This window comes from Tamandua tetradactyla, chromosome 17 (assembly GCF_023851605.1).
Source record: "Tamandua tetradactyla isolate mTamTet1 chromosome 17, mTamTet1.pri, whole genome shotgun sequence".
Lineage (NCBI taxonomy): Eukaryota > Metazoa > Chordata > Mammalia > Pilosa > Myrmecophagidae > Tamandua > Tamandua tetradactyla.
The window spans coordinates 15,386,328-15,405,439 of NC_135343.1; the positions used below are offsets into that span (position 1 = coordinate 15,386,328).

The window sequence follows — 19,112 nt, forward strand, 5'->3', positions numbered from 1 at the left end:
GGTGTTTGAACCCACATCTCTGACAAAAAAATGTTTCTGTTCCTGAATACTTGCTTCTCTGTCTCCCAGTTGATTTGAAAACACTGTTTCCAATTGAAAAATAGGAAGGGAACCTGATTAACAACTTACTGATAAGGAAAATTTACTAATGATTAATTCATAATCAGATAAATACAAAAATTTGAAATGATGAAGCTTTTATTGTCTTTCAAGTTATCAAAGATTTTAAAAATTATAATATTAGTGAGAATACAATGAGGGAAACACTTTCATACATCAGTAGTGGGTATATAAATTGGTGTAAACGCTCTGAAAATTTCCTAGAAATGTTCATCCTCTAGTAATAACTCAAAAATCTATTTCAAAGAATGTATATTAGGAAAGTGATCATAAACATAATCAATGATTTATATAAAAATTTGTTGGATACAATATTCTTGTAAAAATTATTTTTATATCTGAAATATTTCAAACAGAAGATACAACAAATACTCATGTACATACCTTCTTTACCGATATTGACTTAAGTATTTTATGAGTGAGAAATTAGTAACCATCTACATGTTTAATAACAAGAAGTTGATTAAATGAATATGGTTTGTCAAATATCCTATAACCATTAAAACTTATTTATAAAGAATTTATAACAAAGGAGAGTGCTTATAATTTAATAAGTAAAATTCAGAAATCATAATATCTATTTTTAGTATAATGTCAATTATGTAAAAATATAATCTACACATACAGATATATGTATATTTGTATACATATATACAGGTATATGTATATCTGTATAGAGGAAGATCTCCAGAAGGAAATATATCCATATTTATCTTTGGGAAGTGGGTAAAATTAATTGTGTATTATTTTCTTCTTTAAACTTTCCAGATTTCCTAGGTATTCTGTATAAATTACTTTAGGGGTCAGATTTTAAACTTGATAGAATTTATTGTATTTCTTAAAAGAATATTAACTGGTTGTGTTTTTGTAGTCTTTTAGCATCATATTTCTCGCCTTACTTTTGTCATGTTTTTCTAAGAAAAAGCTACAGAAAAATAATAAAACTGTGAAAAATGGAAATATAGCAAAATGAGTACAATTCAAATGAACCTGCCTTAGAACTCCTTAAGTAGCTGTTAATTTTTATTTAAAAATTAAAGAGAGTGGCTTTTTTTTGGGTCTCAAAGTTTTGTAATTTTATGTAAATTTTTCCTTATGTAATCAAAACTACATCTTGTTTAATATTTTAATTCATATATTTTTATTTTAAGGACACTTGGCTTTATCATCTGACTGTTGCAGCTGGAAGTAACAATGTAAATGTTGGTTCTGAATTCGAACAGCTCATCTGCAAATTGCTAAATATAGAAGGGGAGCCAAGTAAGTTCATAAAGCATATGAGGCTTTTATGGTTAATGAAATAGATCCCAACCACCTTAGCTTAATGGGGTTTTGCCTTTGTGGATTCCTGTTTCCCTGCAATGTACCTACCTTTTCCTCGTTTTCACTTGTGATGGACCAGAGCTCTCAGTGTGGTTCTGAGATCACAGGGACCCCATTCTGCCACACATTGTATCCTGTTTACTCCCCTCTGCCTTTGCTTACACTGTTGCTCTCTACCTGGAATGCCCTGTTTCCTTTGGAGTCCCACTGAACAGATGAAATCCTCTTAGCCTTAGGAACTCCCCCAGCAAGCCCAGCTCAGTATCTGACTCTTAACAATGTTTAATAAATGTTAAAATTATACCCCAACATATTTTGTCATTTAACCTCTTTTATGGCATTTGTTGCTTTGCATTGTCATTATTTTTATGGTTAAGTGTTCCCCATTGAGAGTTTAGATTCTACCCCTAAACTTTTATGTAATATCAGAGACCACATTATATTTTCAGGGTCTAGAATAAAAATTTAATAAGTGTTAATGCTAGTAATGACTTCAAATTCTTCCTTGTCTTTATATATCCTCCTACTTTGGCTTCTCCTCTCTAAATCTTTCCCCAGCTCCTTTTCTCCCTATGTAGGTCACAATCTTTAATACATTTAAGCAGTATGACAGTGCCCTGGTAGACTTGTTCAGCCTAGTAAATTAGTACTAAACCCTTCTAGATTTAATTTATTCAAAACAAAAACAAGAAAATTCCGATGATCTGGAAACCAAAGAAGTCCTGCCTCAAGGTCATAAACTTTATAAGGGCAGAGACTGTGTCTGTTTTTGTTCATGACTTTTTACCCAGCTCCTTGTACAGTATCTGGCATATAATAGGCATTCAGTTAGAATTTGTTATCCAAGGACCTTGAATTGAATAGCTTATTGGATTTGATGTATAAAAGGGAAAGTTTGGGGTTTTTTTTCCTTAATCTGAAAATTAAAATGTTGCCAAAGAGTTTTCCTGACATTCATGTCTTAAAGTTGTGGGCCAGCCCTGAATGAGTTAAATTCTAATGTATTACTTTAATAAGAGGCCAATATAATCAATTATTTCTCTTTTCTATTCATATTTTATTCTATATTTAGCCTCTCAGATATGGAGACACCCTACTCTGTGTCACAACAAAGAAGGAATTATTTCACCTCTGACAACACTGCCTTCTGAAGCTCTGCAGACAGAGGCTATTAAATTATTTAAGGTAAAATTTTATATGGAATTATTTATTGCTGAATAATTTAATTTGGAAAAAATAAAAATAATAATTTGGGTTATGGTGTTTCACTCCAAGGAAATTCAAAAGGTGATTATTGAGCAGTGCAACAGTGGCTCAGTGGCAAGAATTCTTGCCTGCTGAGCTGGAGACCCAGGTTCAATTCCTGGAACCTGCCCATGCAAAAGAAAAAAAGGTGATTATTATTATGAGTGGGTATTATCTAAGGGTCTGAATAGAAGGAGATGACAATCAGGGGGCCATCTTGGAGACTGGCTACACACTCCATATACTCAAGAAGGTAGAGGAAGAAATGAACGTATTAAGGAGAGTGATGGAAGACATAAAAAAGACCCAAGTCAATCAAGTAGAGATGAAAAATACAGTGGCTAAAATGAAAAATACACTCAGTGAGATTAACAGCAGATTAGACATTGCAAAAAGATTAATGAACTTGAAAACATAGTAATAAAAGTTATACAAAATGAAACCGAACAAAAAGAGATTGAAATAAATTGAGCAGAGTTCAGTGAACTTGTGGGACAGCTTTAAGTGGCCAAGTTTTGTGCATTTGGACACAGAAAAATGCAGAGGCAGTAGAAAATGTATTCACAGATATAATGACTTAAATATTTCCGAATTTAATGAAAACTAAAACCCTCAAATCTAAGAAACTGAGTGAACTCTAAGCAGAAGAAACACAAGGAAAACTACTCTAAGGCGCACTATGATCAGATTGTTTAAGACCAGTGATAAAGGGAAAATTGTAAAAGCAGTGAGAGACTGGGGATGAGGGGAATAAGAAAACATATGGAGGAGCGAAGATAAGAACAGTAGAAGATATCTCGTAGAAAATGATGCGAGGCAGAAGACATTAGGGTTAACATCTTAAAAGAAGTGAGAGAAGAAACATCTGTCAACCTAGAATTGCATATCCAATGAAAATATCTTTCAAAAACAAAAATGAAATAGAGTTTCAAACATAAAAACTTTAAAGAACTAGTCATCAGTAGAACAGCACTAGAGGAAATGTTTAAGGATATTCTTTAGGCAGAAAAAAAATGTATCAGGTGGAACTCTCGATCTACAAAAAGGAATGAAAAACACTAGAAATTGTAAGTATGTAGGTAAAAATGTGGATTTCTCTTACTATTTAAATGTCTCTAAAGGATAATTGTTTGAATCAACAGTAACAAGCAATATATAACAACAATAGCTAAAGAGCTGAGAGAGGGAAAATGGAAGTATACTGTGCCAGTTTGAAAGGATGTATGTACCCTAGAAAAGCCATGTTTTAATCCTAATCCCGTTTTGTAAAGGCAGCCGTTTCTTCTAATTCCTATTCAGTACTGTATGTTTTAAGCTATAATTAGATCATCTCTCTGGAGATGTGACTCAATCAAGTGTGGTTGTTGAACTGAATTAGGTGGAGATATGTCTCCACCCATTCGGGTGGGTCTTGATTAGTTTACTGGAATCCTACAAAAGAGGAAACATTTTGGAGAAAGCTAGAGATTCAGAGAGAGCAGAGAAGAATGACAAAGCCACAAGAAGCAGAGGGTCCACCAACCAGCAACCTTTGGAGATGAAGAAGGAAAACGCCTCCTAGGGAGCTTCATGAAATGGGAAGCCAGGAGAGAAAGCTAGCAGATGACACCGTGGTCACCATGTTCCTTTCCAGATGAGAGAGAAGCCCTGACTGTGTTCACCATGTGCCTTCTCACTTGAGAGAGAAACCCTGAACTTCATCAGGCTTCTTAAACCAAAGTGTCTTTCCCCGGATGCTTTTGATTGGACATTCTGTAGACTTGTTTTAATTGGGACATTTTTTCAGCCTTGGAATTGTAAACTAGCAACTTATTAAATTCCCCTTTTTAGAAGCTGTTCCATTTCTGGTTTATTGCATTCCAGCAGCTCACAGACTAGAACATATACCATCGTATGGTTCTTATATTAAATAAAGTGCTGCAACATTCCTTAATGATAGTTTTTTTTTAAAGATTGAATTGTATAAAGAGATAGTTAATGAACCAATAAAGGACATAAAATGAAATCATAAAAAAATACTCAGATATTACAAAGAAAGCAGAAAAAGAGGAAAGTGGGGAAGGACAGATAGAACAACTATAAAACAAATAAGAGAGTGAATTTATCCCCTATCATCTCAATAATCACATTAACTGTAAATGTTCTAAAACCCCTATTAAAAGGCAATGATTGTCAGATTGTATAAAAAAGGAAGATCCAACTATATGCTGTCACAAGCAGAAGTTTTTCTTTTCTGCTGCTTGTTCTAAGGAAGACCTGTTATAGTTAAGTATCCTGCTCAAAAGAATGTAATATATTTATTTTACTTTCAGATGAATTTCTGTGCCAATAATAAGCCAATATATTTAATACATTATAACAAATATATGTATTACATTGTAACTACAAATTATAACAATAATTTTGGAATTGTACAATCAACATACAAATATTTTTGGAATTCATAGAAAAGTAAATGAAGATTGAAGTTGCTTCCAATGCCTCCAGATAAGGCCATCCCCACATGTCTCAAGCAGGAATAGCTAGCTACTCCTCCAGTCATAAATGTAACAAATTTTCAGTTTAATGCAATGAAGTGGAAAAAAATGTAGAGTGATAAGTCTTAATACATTACCTTTAAAACTGTCTAGGGAAGATTTTACTAGTTACCTTTCTAAAATTTAATCCCTTTGAGCAAAAGTATTTCTTTATATGGACTTTAAATTATTCAGGCTACTATTCCCCAGAAATCTAGTTCTTTAAGATGTTAATTGGTATTTCTAGAAAAAAAAATAACGGCTGTGGGGAGGGGTTGTAGTCAAATAAGTTTAGGAACTCTGGGTTAAGGAAAATGAAGCAGATTGGTTGGTGTTTCAGTTTTGGTTTTTACTGTGAGATTTCTTAGACCTTTTATTATGCTAATATGCATCACAAATCTTCCAAGAATTTCCCTCTTTTTTGTTTTGCATGGGCAGGCAGTGGGACTCAAACCTGGGTCTCCAGCATGGCAGGCAAGAACTCTGCCTGCTGAGCCACTCTGGCCCAACCCCAAAACCTTTTGATGAATCTCTTTTCATTGAGCATTTCATGTAACGCTTTGAGCAATGATGCTTTGGGTTAAAGAATAAATTTATTTGATTATATTCTGTTCTTAGCAAAAATAAAACAGCCTACTATATAACACCACAATATTAAAGCCAACCCTTGGTGTTTATGAACACTTCCTTGTAACCTTTCTTAGTAGATACTATATTTAATCAAATTTTAAATGTATTCATTCATGAAACACTTACTAGGGATACACTTGTCCCTCTCTGCTATGCAGAGATTACAGATATAAATGAACCACTGTTCCTGCCCTTAGGAAGTAGTAGTCCTTTGGAGGAGGGTGGAGTGTTCTATAGATGTCGATTAGATTAGGTTTGGTGATAGGGTTTTTTCAAGCTTTTATATCCTTACTGATTTTCTGTCTACTTGTTCTGGCAGTCATCGAGAGACAGGTATTGAAATCCCTGACTGTAATTGTGGATTTGTCTATTTCTCCTCACAGCTCTATCAGTTTTTGCTCCCTGTGTTTTAAAGCACTTTGGGTTAGGTGCATAAATGTTTGGAATTATTATGTCCTCTGGGTGAAGTAACCTTTTCATCGTTATACAATGACTCCGCTTCTTCCTGGTAAAATTCCTTTCTCTGAAATCTACTTTGTCTGATACGGATGTAGCCATTCTAGGTTTCTTTTGATTAATGTTCTCATAATGTATCTTTTTTCATCCTTTTAAGCAAAAATTGCTAAGAAGCAAAGAGAATAAGTACTCATTTCTTACCTTGAATATATTGTGGTTTTTTTCGTCTAATTCAGACCTGCCAGCTTTTTATAAATGCAGCCGTTGATTCCCCTGCGATTGATTACCATGTATCTCTAGCCCAGAGTGCATTACAGATGTGTCTGACGCATCCTGAGCTGCAGAATGAAATCTTCTGCCAGCTCATTAAACAGGCAAGACGAAGACAGCCACAGAATCAGCCAGGACCATTGCAGGTATATAATGATACATAGACACGCGGTTATAATGATGATTTTCTTCTTGATTGTAAGAATGGTGCACACTTAATATAGACATTTTAAAAATACAAAAAATGTGAAAAGGAAAAATAGCTGTTAATATTTTAATGCATATCTTTCAGTTTATTTATATCTTTACATGTTTATGTATAAAAGTATGTGTGTGTGTGTATATATGCATACTCCCAGATTTTCATATTACGGTGGTATATTACTTTTTCCCAACTTTAGAATATGAGCATTTCCCCTATATGCTTGAACATTCTTCAGAACATTAATGGTCACGTTTATGTCAATTATTAAACATTTAAGTCTTTCCAATTATTTTTCCTATGACAAATAACACTGACATTGACATCTTTTAACCTACATCTTTGTATACAGGAACGTCCCTCAAATCCATTTTTAGAATGTCCCTGTATCTTCAACAATATTCAGTGTAATTCTTCTTTTAAATCCTTTTCCATGTTAAAAGGTGGTATTTCACTGTTGATTTATGATTTAGTTCTTTAACTGCCAATGCATTTAAATAAATTTTTTAGGTATGTTTTAGTCATTTGAGTTTGTGTACTCTTTAATGAATTTGTGTTTATACCTTCACTTTGTTGACTTCCTTGTTAACCATATTTTAAAACAGGAATTTCTTATCTTAGCAGACAGGTCCCTCAGTGATAGATCCATGTTTTGTGGGAATTGAAGCTTATACAATATGGGGAATTCTCTTAAAGAAAAAGAGTATAAAATATCTTTCTTTTGAAATTTTTTAAAAATGCCTATAACCATATCAACACAATTGATAGTTCCCTTCTCCAGAACTTGGGAGGCATCCTGAAGCTTAAGCTGTATTTGAATGAGGGATCCTGCATAATCTAGCTCTAGTTGCCTCATCTTCCTCTACTCCATATTATGCCTTCTACTTCCAGCATACAGTCAATAAATTCTCCCCCTTCCTCAGGCATGCCCTGCCTTTGCATTATCCTCAGCCTTGTACCTGTTACTCGAATCTCTCACCTGGATCCCCCTTCTTTCTTCCCACCTGTAGACTTTACAGTCCAGCCCAAGCAACATCTCTCCTCTGACTCCTTCCCTGACTCCCATAGCACTTAACCGTTCCCTCCATTTTTCTACTTAAAGAAAAATTTGATCTCATGATATCAACTGTGTTATAGTGTAATTGCCATTTAAATATAATGTCCACTAGACACTAAGCTCCACAAGGGCAGAGACAGTGTCTTTCCCCCCTCCTTTTTTATACATTTTAAAAATATCTGAAGTTATACTTGCTCAATGAAAAAAAGTAAAAAGAAAATACACAATGGAGCAAAGGGAGAATAAAAATCACATATAATCCTAAAGATATCCTCTGCTAATATTTTTATGTTTTCCCCTTGTTTATATATGTATATATGTATTTATGTGTAGGTGGGTGAGGTCTTTTTTTTTTTTTTAGTTATATGATTTTTTTATTACTATTTTATGATCTGCCTTTTTCAAAGCTGATATTGTTATATTTTGATTAATGAGTGAAAACACTAATGAACAAAAAGGAGCAACGTTGCTAAGCTTTAGGTGTGATGTCAAAGAGGTCTGCCATGTTCTTTGCTACCTTGGTCCATATATGACTCGGTAGATCATAGATTTGACCCAATGTGGAGTTTCATGTTTCTATGTATTTTAATATTTTAGTTGCGGTCTTCTTTGTTTTTGTTTTTTGTATTTTACTATTTTAAGCGCTCCAAACAGATAATGTATATGTGGGCTAAGAGTGAGTGTCACTTCTCATCAGCCCATTGCTTTCACAAGTCACCATCCTTCCAAACCAGATCTCTGATTGGCAGGTGATTGGCACGTCTGGTGCTTCTCTTTTCCAGGGCTGGCAGCTCTTGGCGCTCTGTGTCGGGCTCTTCCTGCCCCATCATCCTTTCCTGTGGCTTCTCAGGCTCCACCTAAAGAGGAATGCGGATTCCAGGTGTGCAGAAATCTAGCCGGTCGGACTGTTTATGTGGCCTCTGAAAGTCTACAGTAAATCCTAAGTATTTAATAACCACCAACAAATAAATAAATAACCTGTCAGGTACATTTTTAGAAAAGTGTGTGGAGCAAGTGTTGGTATAGGAGGTCTCTAGTCATCATCTATGTGGAGCTGGAAGTATTTCCTTTGTTGTGTTAAATCACTCATGGAAGATTGCAGTCAAAGCTTGAAAAACTGGCAAAGAATATTTTTGAGTGACATGTTTATGTACATTCTGAGTATGAATGAGCTAGCATTAGTGGCTGTTCATTCAATAAAAGCAGTGTATTTTGTTTCCTTAGTTTTCCCTGTTAAGTGTTTTTCTCCACATTGGATTCTTTTCTGTGGAAGACTTCCCTTATGGCCTTGCCTCTTTTTATATTAAATATGTATTTGAGTAACGTCAGAGTTTTTACTCCCTTGAAAAAGACATTTAAAATCCCACTTTTCGAGCAGTTTTCTTACAGGGAGACCCAAGATACCCAGCTCGAGCTAATCAGAGTAATTTTGTCCACCAATGGGTTCTAGTAGATTGCTTTAATAAACTCATGAATTAAAATGAACAAACACAATGAAACAAAAAAAAAACAACTCGGAAACAGTGGGAAAATATCCTCTTATTCATAATGTATTTTGGGGACATGTTCAAGGCCATGTGATTTCAGTTGCGGTCACTGAGGAGCTGCAGACAAAGGGTGACATTTTAGGGTATGCCTACAAGGCGCTTGAATACAAATATATTTACAGCTGTTATCAATCTGCTGTTATAAATAGAATAAAAATTATATATAGCAATTGAGAGCAAATAAGATCTCTGTCCACCTTTTGTCTTATTGATTATAATCTTTTTGCTTACTGTTTACTGTTTTTTAAGAAATACATGTTTTGAAGGGTAAAGAAGTAAAATATCTTTTTAAAATTTTTTTGAAGTTTTCATAGTCATTTACCTGTCAAACACTGTCTTTATATTCTTCAAAAGAGAATTCTACTGCATCATGTATTTCTTATATCACCCTGTCCTATTCTTTATACAGTTATTTTATTGTACTTGGTAAAATCATTATGCATATTTTAAATGACTGGTAATTTTTAATTCAGTTTGTCACTCCAATAATAAAATAAAGATGAAGAGCATGGTAATAAAATAAAGATGAAAGGTAGGGAAAATTGAGATGAGTCAGTTGCAAAAATAAAGGCATTGGAATTTGAGAAAAATTACAGAAACTTAATGTTATCATTGAAAAAGAAAAATCAGACAAATTTATAATAAGGTACATCAAGGAAAGATTTCCTAATAGTTTACATATATTAGATTATCATAATTAATTTATTCTTAGGCTTTATTTTAAGTTTTATATTGCAGGACAGAATTTGGAAAATATGCCATTTATTGCCAGCGATGTGTGGAAAGAACACAACAAAATGGTGACAGAGAGGCAAGACCCTCAAGAATGGAAATTCTTTCAACCCTTCTTCGAAATCCTTATCATCATTCTTTGCCCTTCAGCATCCCAGTGCATTTCATGAATGGGATATATCAGGTAGATGAGACTTTCTGCCCTAATTAAAACATGCTTAGCCTAGAATCCTATTTGTAAACTCTGTGGAATAGGGTTACCTTTGTTAGCAGCCAGCAATGATAAAGTACAAGTTTATTAACTCTTTATCAAAACATCTGAGTTTTGAAACAGTTTTCCTAAAAAGAATTGATACTAAAACCTAATCCATATTGAAGCGAACAAGGGAGGAGTTGCAGCTGCCAGTATAGTTCTGAAGGAGAGAAACAAAACACTTTCAATTAAGCCTTTCCTCCAACTAGTGCATCTAGCTAGGTGAGGAAATAATTGCTAACAATAGGTGGGTACAAACATAGTCTCCGAATCTCAGGAATTATTGGGCAAACTTCCCTGGGCCCTCCCAACTTTCAGATCTAGATGGTTGCTCATTGGCCGAAGCAAACATGTCCCAAAGCTAGCAATTAGTCTGTGTAGCCAAAAGCCTTTTATTGTGGAATTTAGATACTTAACTGCCTATTAAAGAAACATTCAGTGCATTAAAGTGTACAGTTGTTTCAATGCAATTCTTGTTTATTTTCTTTCGTTTGTGTAAAGATTGCATATTGTACTGGCGCTTGTGGTTTTCTCCTAATGGGTAGGCATAATATCCCTGTAAGATGTTTACAGCTGTCAAAAGATTTTCTGTTGAAATTCAAGTCTGCTGTTGACTGAAGCTGAGATTTCTGAGTTCTTGTAGCAGGCTAACCAGTGAGGTGACATTAATTCTCTCTAGTGCAACTTTGGAAAAATAGTTACAGCCCCAGACACATAAATGTTGTTAATCATGCACCAAGAATGCCCTGTTTTCTTCCCTGAGATAATAGGTTTGAAATTTAGTCTTTATTAAGAGAACTGCTTTGTTATTTCTGTTCAGGTAGTCGGATTTGATGCGTCCACCACCGTAGAAGAATTTTTGAACACTCTGAACCAAGACACAGGAATGAGGAAGCCAGCACAGTCTGGATTTGCACTGTTCACAGATGATCCCTCTGGCAGAGATTTAGAGCATTGTCTTCAAGGAAACATCAAGGTAAAAACTAAGGTCTTTGAAGGAGACAAACCTGGCAAAAAGTAAAGAAGCTACTCGATGTTACTTGAAAGACATGAGAGTTATCAAAACAGTTTAAGCAATCCTACCTTCACATGCATACAAAAAATTGCATGGCTTTGTTGAAGCCATAGAATTCTTAATACACAATCTACAAACACACACCTCTTGTTAGTAATAGAAATAAGATGTTAAATATTAGGTTAATGAGGGTAGGAGTGTGGAAATGCTAATAAAATGGATTTCCATTTTATCCATTTACCCAGTCTTATTTGTTGAACTATTTACCGTGTCCTAGAAGCTGGGCTGTGCCCCTTGGGAAATACAAAGAAGGACCAGAAATAGTCCCCGCCTATTGTGAGCTTAAAATTTGCTGAGGAAGAGAAGCCCTGTATACCAGTGACCTTAAAATAGGATTGAAAGGGCGGGCCACGGGGACTCAGCAGAGAGGGTTCTCACCTGCCATGCCAGAGACCCTGGTTTGATTCCCGGTTCCTGCCCATGCAAAAAAAAAAAAAAAGGATTGAAAGTGATAAATGTTTTAAGAGTGCTGTGACTGCTCTAAAGAGGAAGAAATTAACTTCAGCATTGGGAATTAGGGAAGAACTGACATAAAGGATGGATTGAAATGGTCCTGTAGAAATAAAGAAGAAGGTATTCCAGACATAAGGAAAATCCTCTGCAAAGATAGAAAATTGGAGGTTTGTTTTAAAAAATGTTGTTCTCCATGGTAAAATAACTTTAATAAAGTTTGCATCTGGAGATGACAAGAATTAGAAATATAGAACTGTAGAACCACAAGAGACTTCAGAGATATAATCCACTTATTATGCAAATGAAAAAGCTGAGACCCACAGAGGGAAATGAGTTACCCCAAATCAAACAGCTAGAACTGGGTCTAGACCCTTTCCTTGATTACTCTTGGGAATAAATACTTTGTAACAGGATGAAGATGCTTCTATGATTTGAAGGTTAAAGAAGTGCAGCAGAGTAGGGGAAGAAGTAAATTCATAAATAATAACTCACAAGTTTCAAATACATGAAACATCAGTACTTTTATCTAACTCCTCAACGGTTTGCCCCATTTTCAGAACATCTTATCAAGGCATCTTGGAGCTTTAGAGAATGCTGTTGAAAACTCAAACACAGTTCATCAGGACTGTTAGTGACTAGAAATGGTAGTCCTCCTCTCCCTCTCATTTCTTTGACTGCATATTGAGAAATCTAGATCAATGGATGTCTTTTTTCCTCAGCTCCAGGCATATCTTGTTCAGTTCAGTAAGTTTAAATGTAAATTTGTGAGATGCATGTTCTGGGCACTGTGGTTGATTTTTCCTAGTGCACTGCTGTTAATATTTAGTCAACAAAATATGCTTGTGTTGAATTGAGTAAATATTAGGGGATTTTGAAAACTTGTATTTATAAATCTGTAAATAACCAGTTAAAACACACATGCACACACACACATTTGTTTAGTTCCTGAAGTATTTTTGTTCTTTCCCAAAGAATCTTAAGATTGTGTTTTATATTTCTTTCGGGTGGCTTCAGTTATTCCAGTCTCTATAAACTCACAAATTGGGGAAGTTTCTTCTTAGTGACCAAATCATGAAAGCATTTCTGGAATCTTCTTGTTTCCATTCTCATGCAGTCTTACATTAAGATTCTTCTTTGAATGAAAAATTCATGGCCACAGTCCAAAGTTAATGTGTGTCCAAAAGGATAACTGGACCAAAGAGCGGTTTATAATTAAACCCTAATTTCAGAGCTTCAGAACATTTGGTTTGATCATATTGATTGAAATTTTTAAGTCTGTAGGTATACTTGTCTTCAAAAACCACTGATTTGAAAAGTACTGTAAGTCTCAGTTTTCTACTTCCCTTCTAGATTTGTGACATTATTTCTAAATGGGAACAGGCTTCCAAAGAACAGCAGCCTGGGAAATGTGAAGGTACAAGAACTGTTCGTCTCACTTATAAAAACAGGTGTGTCCATGCACTCCCCCTCCCCCAAAGAAAAACAACTCAACAAATGGTGCTGCAGTAATGGGATAGTTACATGGAAAAAGAATGAAATGTGACCCCCACCATATAGCATACAAAAAAAAAAAACAAAAAACAAAACAGGTGTATAATACTATATCCAAACTCAACAGTTTGAATATAGAATTATGTTTAAATCTTGCACCTATTTAGTTTCCTATTGAATAGCCATGAAAGTTGTAATACTTATTTGTATGTTTGTTTTTCTATAAAGAAACTATCACATAAAATTTTGTTTCTAATTCTAGTCTCTTAATGGTATGAATTATAATTTATAAAAATATACATTTGAGAAAAGATTAGAAAAAATAGTTACTGTATTGCAGTAGGGGAAAGAAGGGTAAATTTTTCACTTTCAAAATTCCTTTAATACTATTGTTATATATTTTTTGTAAATACTGAATACTCAAATGTCCTACTCCAGATCTGTAGTAATGAAAAATATTTGTTTACCCAGTCTATTGGAAGTGATAAATATTCATATTTATTCATTCTCATTCATTCATATCCCCTCTGTCTTTTAAAATATTTATTGAGCTTCAACTATTAGGTATGTACTTAGCTAGATGTTCTGGGTAAATGGTAACAGAAGCAGACATGGTCCATGTCTTATGGGATTTGCAGGCCAGGGAAGATGGCTGTTAATTCTATAATCACTCTAATAAGTATAAATCACACAGTAAGTTCTCTGAAGGAAAGAAGCATGGTTCTGTGAGGGCACATAAGAAGGAGCCTGATCTAGACTGGAGACATCTGGGGGGCTTTTTTTAAGGAAATGATGCTTGAGCCAAGATCAGAATGTATTTGGGGGTGGAGCATCAAAATGGTTAGGACACCATTCCTGCCAATCCTAAAGAACACCTAGGGCATTATATAAGATTCTACAAAGTTTCCATGCACTAGGGTAACTCTCCAGAAAACTGCAACCTCCAGATGGGTCCCTGGATCAGATAAGTCCTGAAATGCAGAGGAACCAGCCTCTCCAGAACACCACCTAGTTCCGTCCCCCTATTCCATATTATCAACAACCCCTTCCAACATGAAAAAGTTAGAATGGGCGTAGCCCAAATACCCCTAAAGAATGGGAGAAAGATCAAAGGTGGTGGTGGAGTTATACAGAGAAAGTAGGGTTTAACAAATGAGTATGATTGCTGAATCATTATATTACTATTTCTTTTAGTCTCCAGTATCTTAGAAAAGATAGAAGTAAAAACCTAAAATTGTTGAATGGTAACCCATACCACACTCTGAAATCTGTTTGGCAACTAATTGTTGTGATGTACTTTGAAATTTTTTATTTATTTCTTTATTTGGCATAGGCAGGCACCAGGAATCGAACCCGGGTCTCCGGTATGGCAGGCGAGAACTCTGCCACTGAGCCACTGTGGCCCACCTTGTGCTTTGAAATTTATTGCTTGTTTGTATATATGGGGTTTTTTTTTTTTTCACAAAAAGGAAAAAAAGTCGATTGTGATGATAAATGTACAGCTATATGATGATATTGTGAAAAAATATGTATATAATTCCTTTTACCATGTAAGTAATAAATACAAAAACAAACAAACCAATTGAAAAAAAATGGTTGAAACAAAGGTCTGTAAAGCAAAGCTGCACAGCTTGTTTCAGGAACTGGGGAAGCTAGCACACGCCTTCTCAGTAGGTAAAATCTTAATGCCCTTTGGCCATATGGTCAGACACTAGATTTTCTTACTTTCTTTGATTCTTTCTTTTCTTCCATGTATTAACAGAAGGTGCTGTTTAATGAACACTATTAACTGATCAATTTATATTCACTGCACAAAAAAGATATTCTCTATTTGAATCTCACATCCTATAAAGTAAGGACTATATAAAATATCAGGCCAAGAGCCTGGTGGACTTCTTTCAGAGGCCTATTTTGGGAAGATATTTATTTCATAGACTCAAAATTGGAATGTAAGAAGTGAATATATATAACATAAAAATACAAGTCTTTGATCCAATTCAGTATTTTTTTTTATCCAGTACATAAGTGGGCAAGAGGACATGTCCCTGCAACTTCTTTGCTACATTTATTTTTTAATAACAGTAGAAACTAGGGGGTAGGGAACATACATGGTTATTTATAAGGGAATGATTTAATAAATATGGTACATATATATTGTAGCCTCCTCTCATATGGACAGCCACAGTGATGGTCATTAAAGGGCCAAACCACAAAAAAGACCGTTTGAATAGTCTTTTTTGCTCTGAATGGGTGAATGTTGGCTGTGAGCCTTTGGAACTTCTATAGACTTCTGGAAGTCTGTTGAGCTGAAATGATTCCCAAGTTCTGAGAAACAAGGTGACTATAAGCTTTAGTATCTGAGGTTTTGAAATCTTGTATTCCTAGACATAAGCAGCATCACTTAGATAGTGGAAGTGGGTTCTAACCCTGGAGGAATCTGTTTCCATCAAAGCAGCCTTCATCTGTGGCTGTTTGGTGACTGGCAAGGACAGCAGACTGGATGGTTGTTTTTGTTCCATCGTCACTGGAGCAGTGGTTCTCAAAGTGTGGTCCCTGGACCAGCAGCGTCAGCATCACATGGAAGCATGTTAACAGTGCAGAGTATTAGGCCCTACCCCAGACCTACTGAAACAGAATCTCTAGGAGTGAGGCCCAGAGTCTGTGTTTTAAAACTCTCCAGGTGATTCTTATACTTGCTGAATTTTGAAAAGCACTAATCTATACGTCCTGAGCCTCTTACTGTCCCTGCTTTTTATCTTCTCCTCTATGGAATGGAACCCCTTCTTGGACCTGCACAGTCCTATATCCTTATGTAGAAGAGATTTAGGTTTTCTCTTCCAGTTTTAATGGAGCCAAATGAAATGACTTCCATGTCTATCTATTCATAATAATTTATACTGTATGAATACTTAATATATACTCATTCTGATTTTGATGGCAAGGGTTGGAACTTTGATGAAATGGTGAAAGGTGGTATGAAAGACACAAATATTTATGCTCCAAGTCCAACAAATTCCAGTAGAAAGGGCAAAGAAATTTGTGAACGTCACATGATAAAGACTGCCTTGTTAAAAAAAAAAACCCTCATGACAATATTTTTGACATCAGGAAAAATAACTTCAATATTTAATTTTTAACAGGCTGAAATGGCTGGATAGCTACAGCTATGTGAAAGTCCTATTTATAAATATGGTTGTGGTTCACATATATGTATAAACTACTTGGACAATAAGCCCTCATTTCGAGCGGCATAGGAGGGTAAATAGCTATGACCTATCATGCTCACAAATACTTGCTTCTCCATCTGTCAAGCAGGATAAAAATTAGCAACTAAAATACCAATTTTTTATTTATATTCAATAAGTTATAGAATTTTAATTATTACTATTCAGGAGCTAAAGTTCTAATTAATAGGTTTTGAACTTAGTTTTTCTTGAATGTGGATAACCATTTGGAAACTAATATTTAAACTCTATTTATAGTTAAGATATTATAGTTATCTTATTATATAACTAATATAGTTATTTAATTTGGTTTCTTAATTTGTATTTGAAATTACAAAAATCAGGGCATTATTTTTAACATGACGAAACTGTCAACGGACCTTCCCTGGACGGAACAACTCTTCTTTCCCCTCTCTTTGAAAAGATAAAAAAAAAAAGATTAGTTTCAAAAGTCCTCTGTGGTTATTATTTTCTGGAGCATAATCTAGCATTCCCATCCCTTCCACCTTTAGCGGACTGTAAGAGCACTCCATCCTTTGCCTCCTAAGCCTGGAAAGATCTTGACAGATCATCTAGTTTATTCCGTTCCTTCCAGCTATGTTCATACTAAGAAAAAAACAAAACAAAAAACCCCAGAATGATGAGACTGTTGTGATTCTAAAGACCTCCAGAGGAGAAGAATCCTGATGATGATGATAATAATAGCCAGTATTTGTCAAGCACATGCCAGGGCCTGTGCTGAGCTCGTTCTGTGCATCATCTCACATAATCCTAACAATAACCCTATGAGCTAGGTTATGTTAAGATTTTCATCTCATAGAGGAGACCGAAGATTTAAAGTTAAGTCTGTTATCCAAGGGTATGGAAGAGGGTTCTTCAGTCTTTTTTTTTTTTTTTTTTTTTGGCAAATCTTTTCACTGTTCAACACCTCTTACTGCCATTCATTTATCTATTCATGCCATAAATATCTGTTCAGTTTCTCCAGTGCCAGGGCTGGAGATTCAACGGTTAGTGGAGCGCCACTACCTTTTAGAATATTACACATTTCAGAGAGACAGACATGAAATCTTAGCAATGTGATTAATGATGTAGCAGGGCCAGCGTAGCAGGCTGGTGAACATGGGCTCTGGAGGCAGACTGCATGGGTTAGAGCCCTGGCTCTGCCAGTCGCTATGTGGCCTTGAGCATCCCATTGCACATACGAGGTCTCTGTGCCTCAGGGACCCCATGTGTGAAGTAGAAGAGAAAATAGTACCTCCTTTTAAGGTTGTCTGAAGGGTTAAGTTTTGGCAAATATAAGCCATTTGGATCAGAGTCTGCCACATAGTAAATGCTCCTTAGGTATTCACTCATACCATGAATGTAACATTTTTATGTACAGGATGGTAGGGGAGCATAGAGGAACTGGAGATTAGAAGCCGTAGAGGCAGGAAGAGAACAGGGAAGAGGGACTTCAACCGCAGATTCAGGAGAGCGTCCTCCGTAGACTGTGGTGGCCTGAGGAATGAAGGGAAGTTCAACGGGGACCAAAGGTAGTCTGCTCCCTCAAGAAGTTTACAAGATGGGAAGAGTGACAGTAGGAAACAAATACTCTTAAGAATGAGCCCTGGAGCATCTGGGCAAATAAAAGTCTTACCAAGCAGTGTGGAGAACCCTGCCTAATTTGGAAGCACTGTTTTGTGTAATGGTATCAATCCACTTAGCAATGGGATTTCCTTCCCACTGTATTCAGCTTCTTAGGTGTCGAGTGAGGAGTTCATTTAGGAGAACACTTAGTGTCTAACCTGGTGGGGCGGAAGCCCACTTTCCCTGCTTCTGGCCTCTTTAGCATTTGGGAACAGCTGGAAGCTGATCATATTGGGATAGTCACATTGCAATTCCCCTGGCACCTTTACTAACCAAGCTCCATGACCTTTTGATCATTTTTATGACTTTTCTTTAATTCCTCTCCAAATTATCTGCAAATCCCTGTATGGTGGTTGAAGCCCAAACTGTTGGGCTAATGGTTCCTACATATTATAGTTGATATATGTGTCCAGGATTGTTTTCCTTTTCTGCCTACTGTACTTCATTTTCCCTTTCCAGTTTCGATTTTATTGGCATGCCAGAAATGATAGAACATGCATTTTAGCACTCTTACCTGTACCCTGTTGAACAGTTGGTTCTTTGTTGTTTTTTTACTTAGCTGTATTATCAGTGCATTATTGATAATCAGTATCACTTTTATTAAGAATTCTCCCATGGGTTAAATGATGAATGCCAGACTTTAAGAGGGGAAAATAAACAATGCATAAATACGTACTACTGATAGAATACCCACCTTCCATGCGGGAGACCCGGGTTCAATTCCTGGACCATGCACCCAAAAAACAAAAATAAAAATAAATTTTTTAGTACAATTTTTAAATGTACTACAGAATATATAATTGTAAGCAGGCTGAAAAGGGAGAGCTTTTGTGTTAAATTTTGTTCTATTTGTTTTATATCACTTTGAACTTAGAATCTATTTTCTTCTTAC

The 19,112-nt window shown here is 35.4% G+C and overlaps 1 protein-coding gene and 1 long non-coding RNA gene across 5 annotated transcripts in view; one reads left to right on the forward strand and one right to left on the reverse strand.

The window, feature by feature from the left end:
* The window catches only part of PLEKHH2 (pleckstrin homology, MyTH4 and FERM domain containing H2), a 129,635-nt gene that overhangs the window by 88,488 nt on the left and 22,035 nt on the right, over nucleotides 1-19,112 (forward strand). For 3 of the 4 annotated variants that reach the window (XM_077134106.1, XM_077134107.1, XM_077134105.1), the window contains exons 18-24: nucleotides 1,272-1,380; nucleotides 2,516-2,628; nucleotides 6,527-6,706; nucleotides 8,602-8,699; nucleotides 10,105-10,282; nucleotides 11,172-11,327; nucleotides 13,230-13,327. In XM_077134106.1, the coding sequence (XP_076990221.1) occupies nucleotides 1,272-1,380; nucleotides 2,516-2,628; nucleotides 6,527-6,706; nucleotides 8,602-8,699; nucleotides 10,105-10,282; nucleotides 11,172-11,327; nucleotides 13,230-13,327 (932 nt within the window). The remainder of the gene's footprint in view (nucleotides 1-1,271; nucleotides 1,381-2,515; nucleotides 2,629-6,526; nucleotides 6,707-8,601; nucleotides 8,700-10,104; nucleotides 10,283-11,171; nucleotides 11,328-13,229; nucleotides 13,328-19,112) is intronic. The other variant, XM_077134108.1, reaches the window with a different exon arrangement.
* The window catches only part of LOC143660760 (uncharacterized), a 107,606-nt gene that overhangs the window by 11,452 nt on the left and 77,042 nt on the right, over nucleotides 1-19,112 (reverse strand). The window contains exon 6 of the long non-coding RNA XR_013164236.1: nucleotides 18,915-18,943. This is a non-coding gene — a long non-coding RNA (uncharacterized LOC143660760). The remainder of the gene's footprint in view (nucleotides 1-18,914; nucleotides 18,944-19,112) is intronic.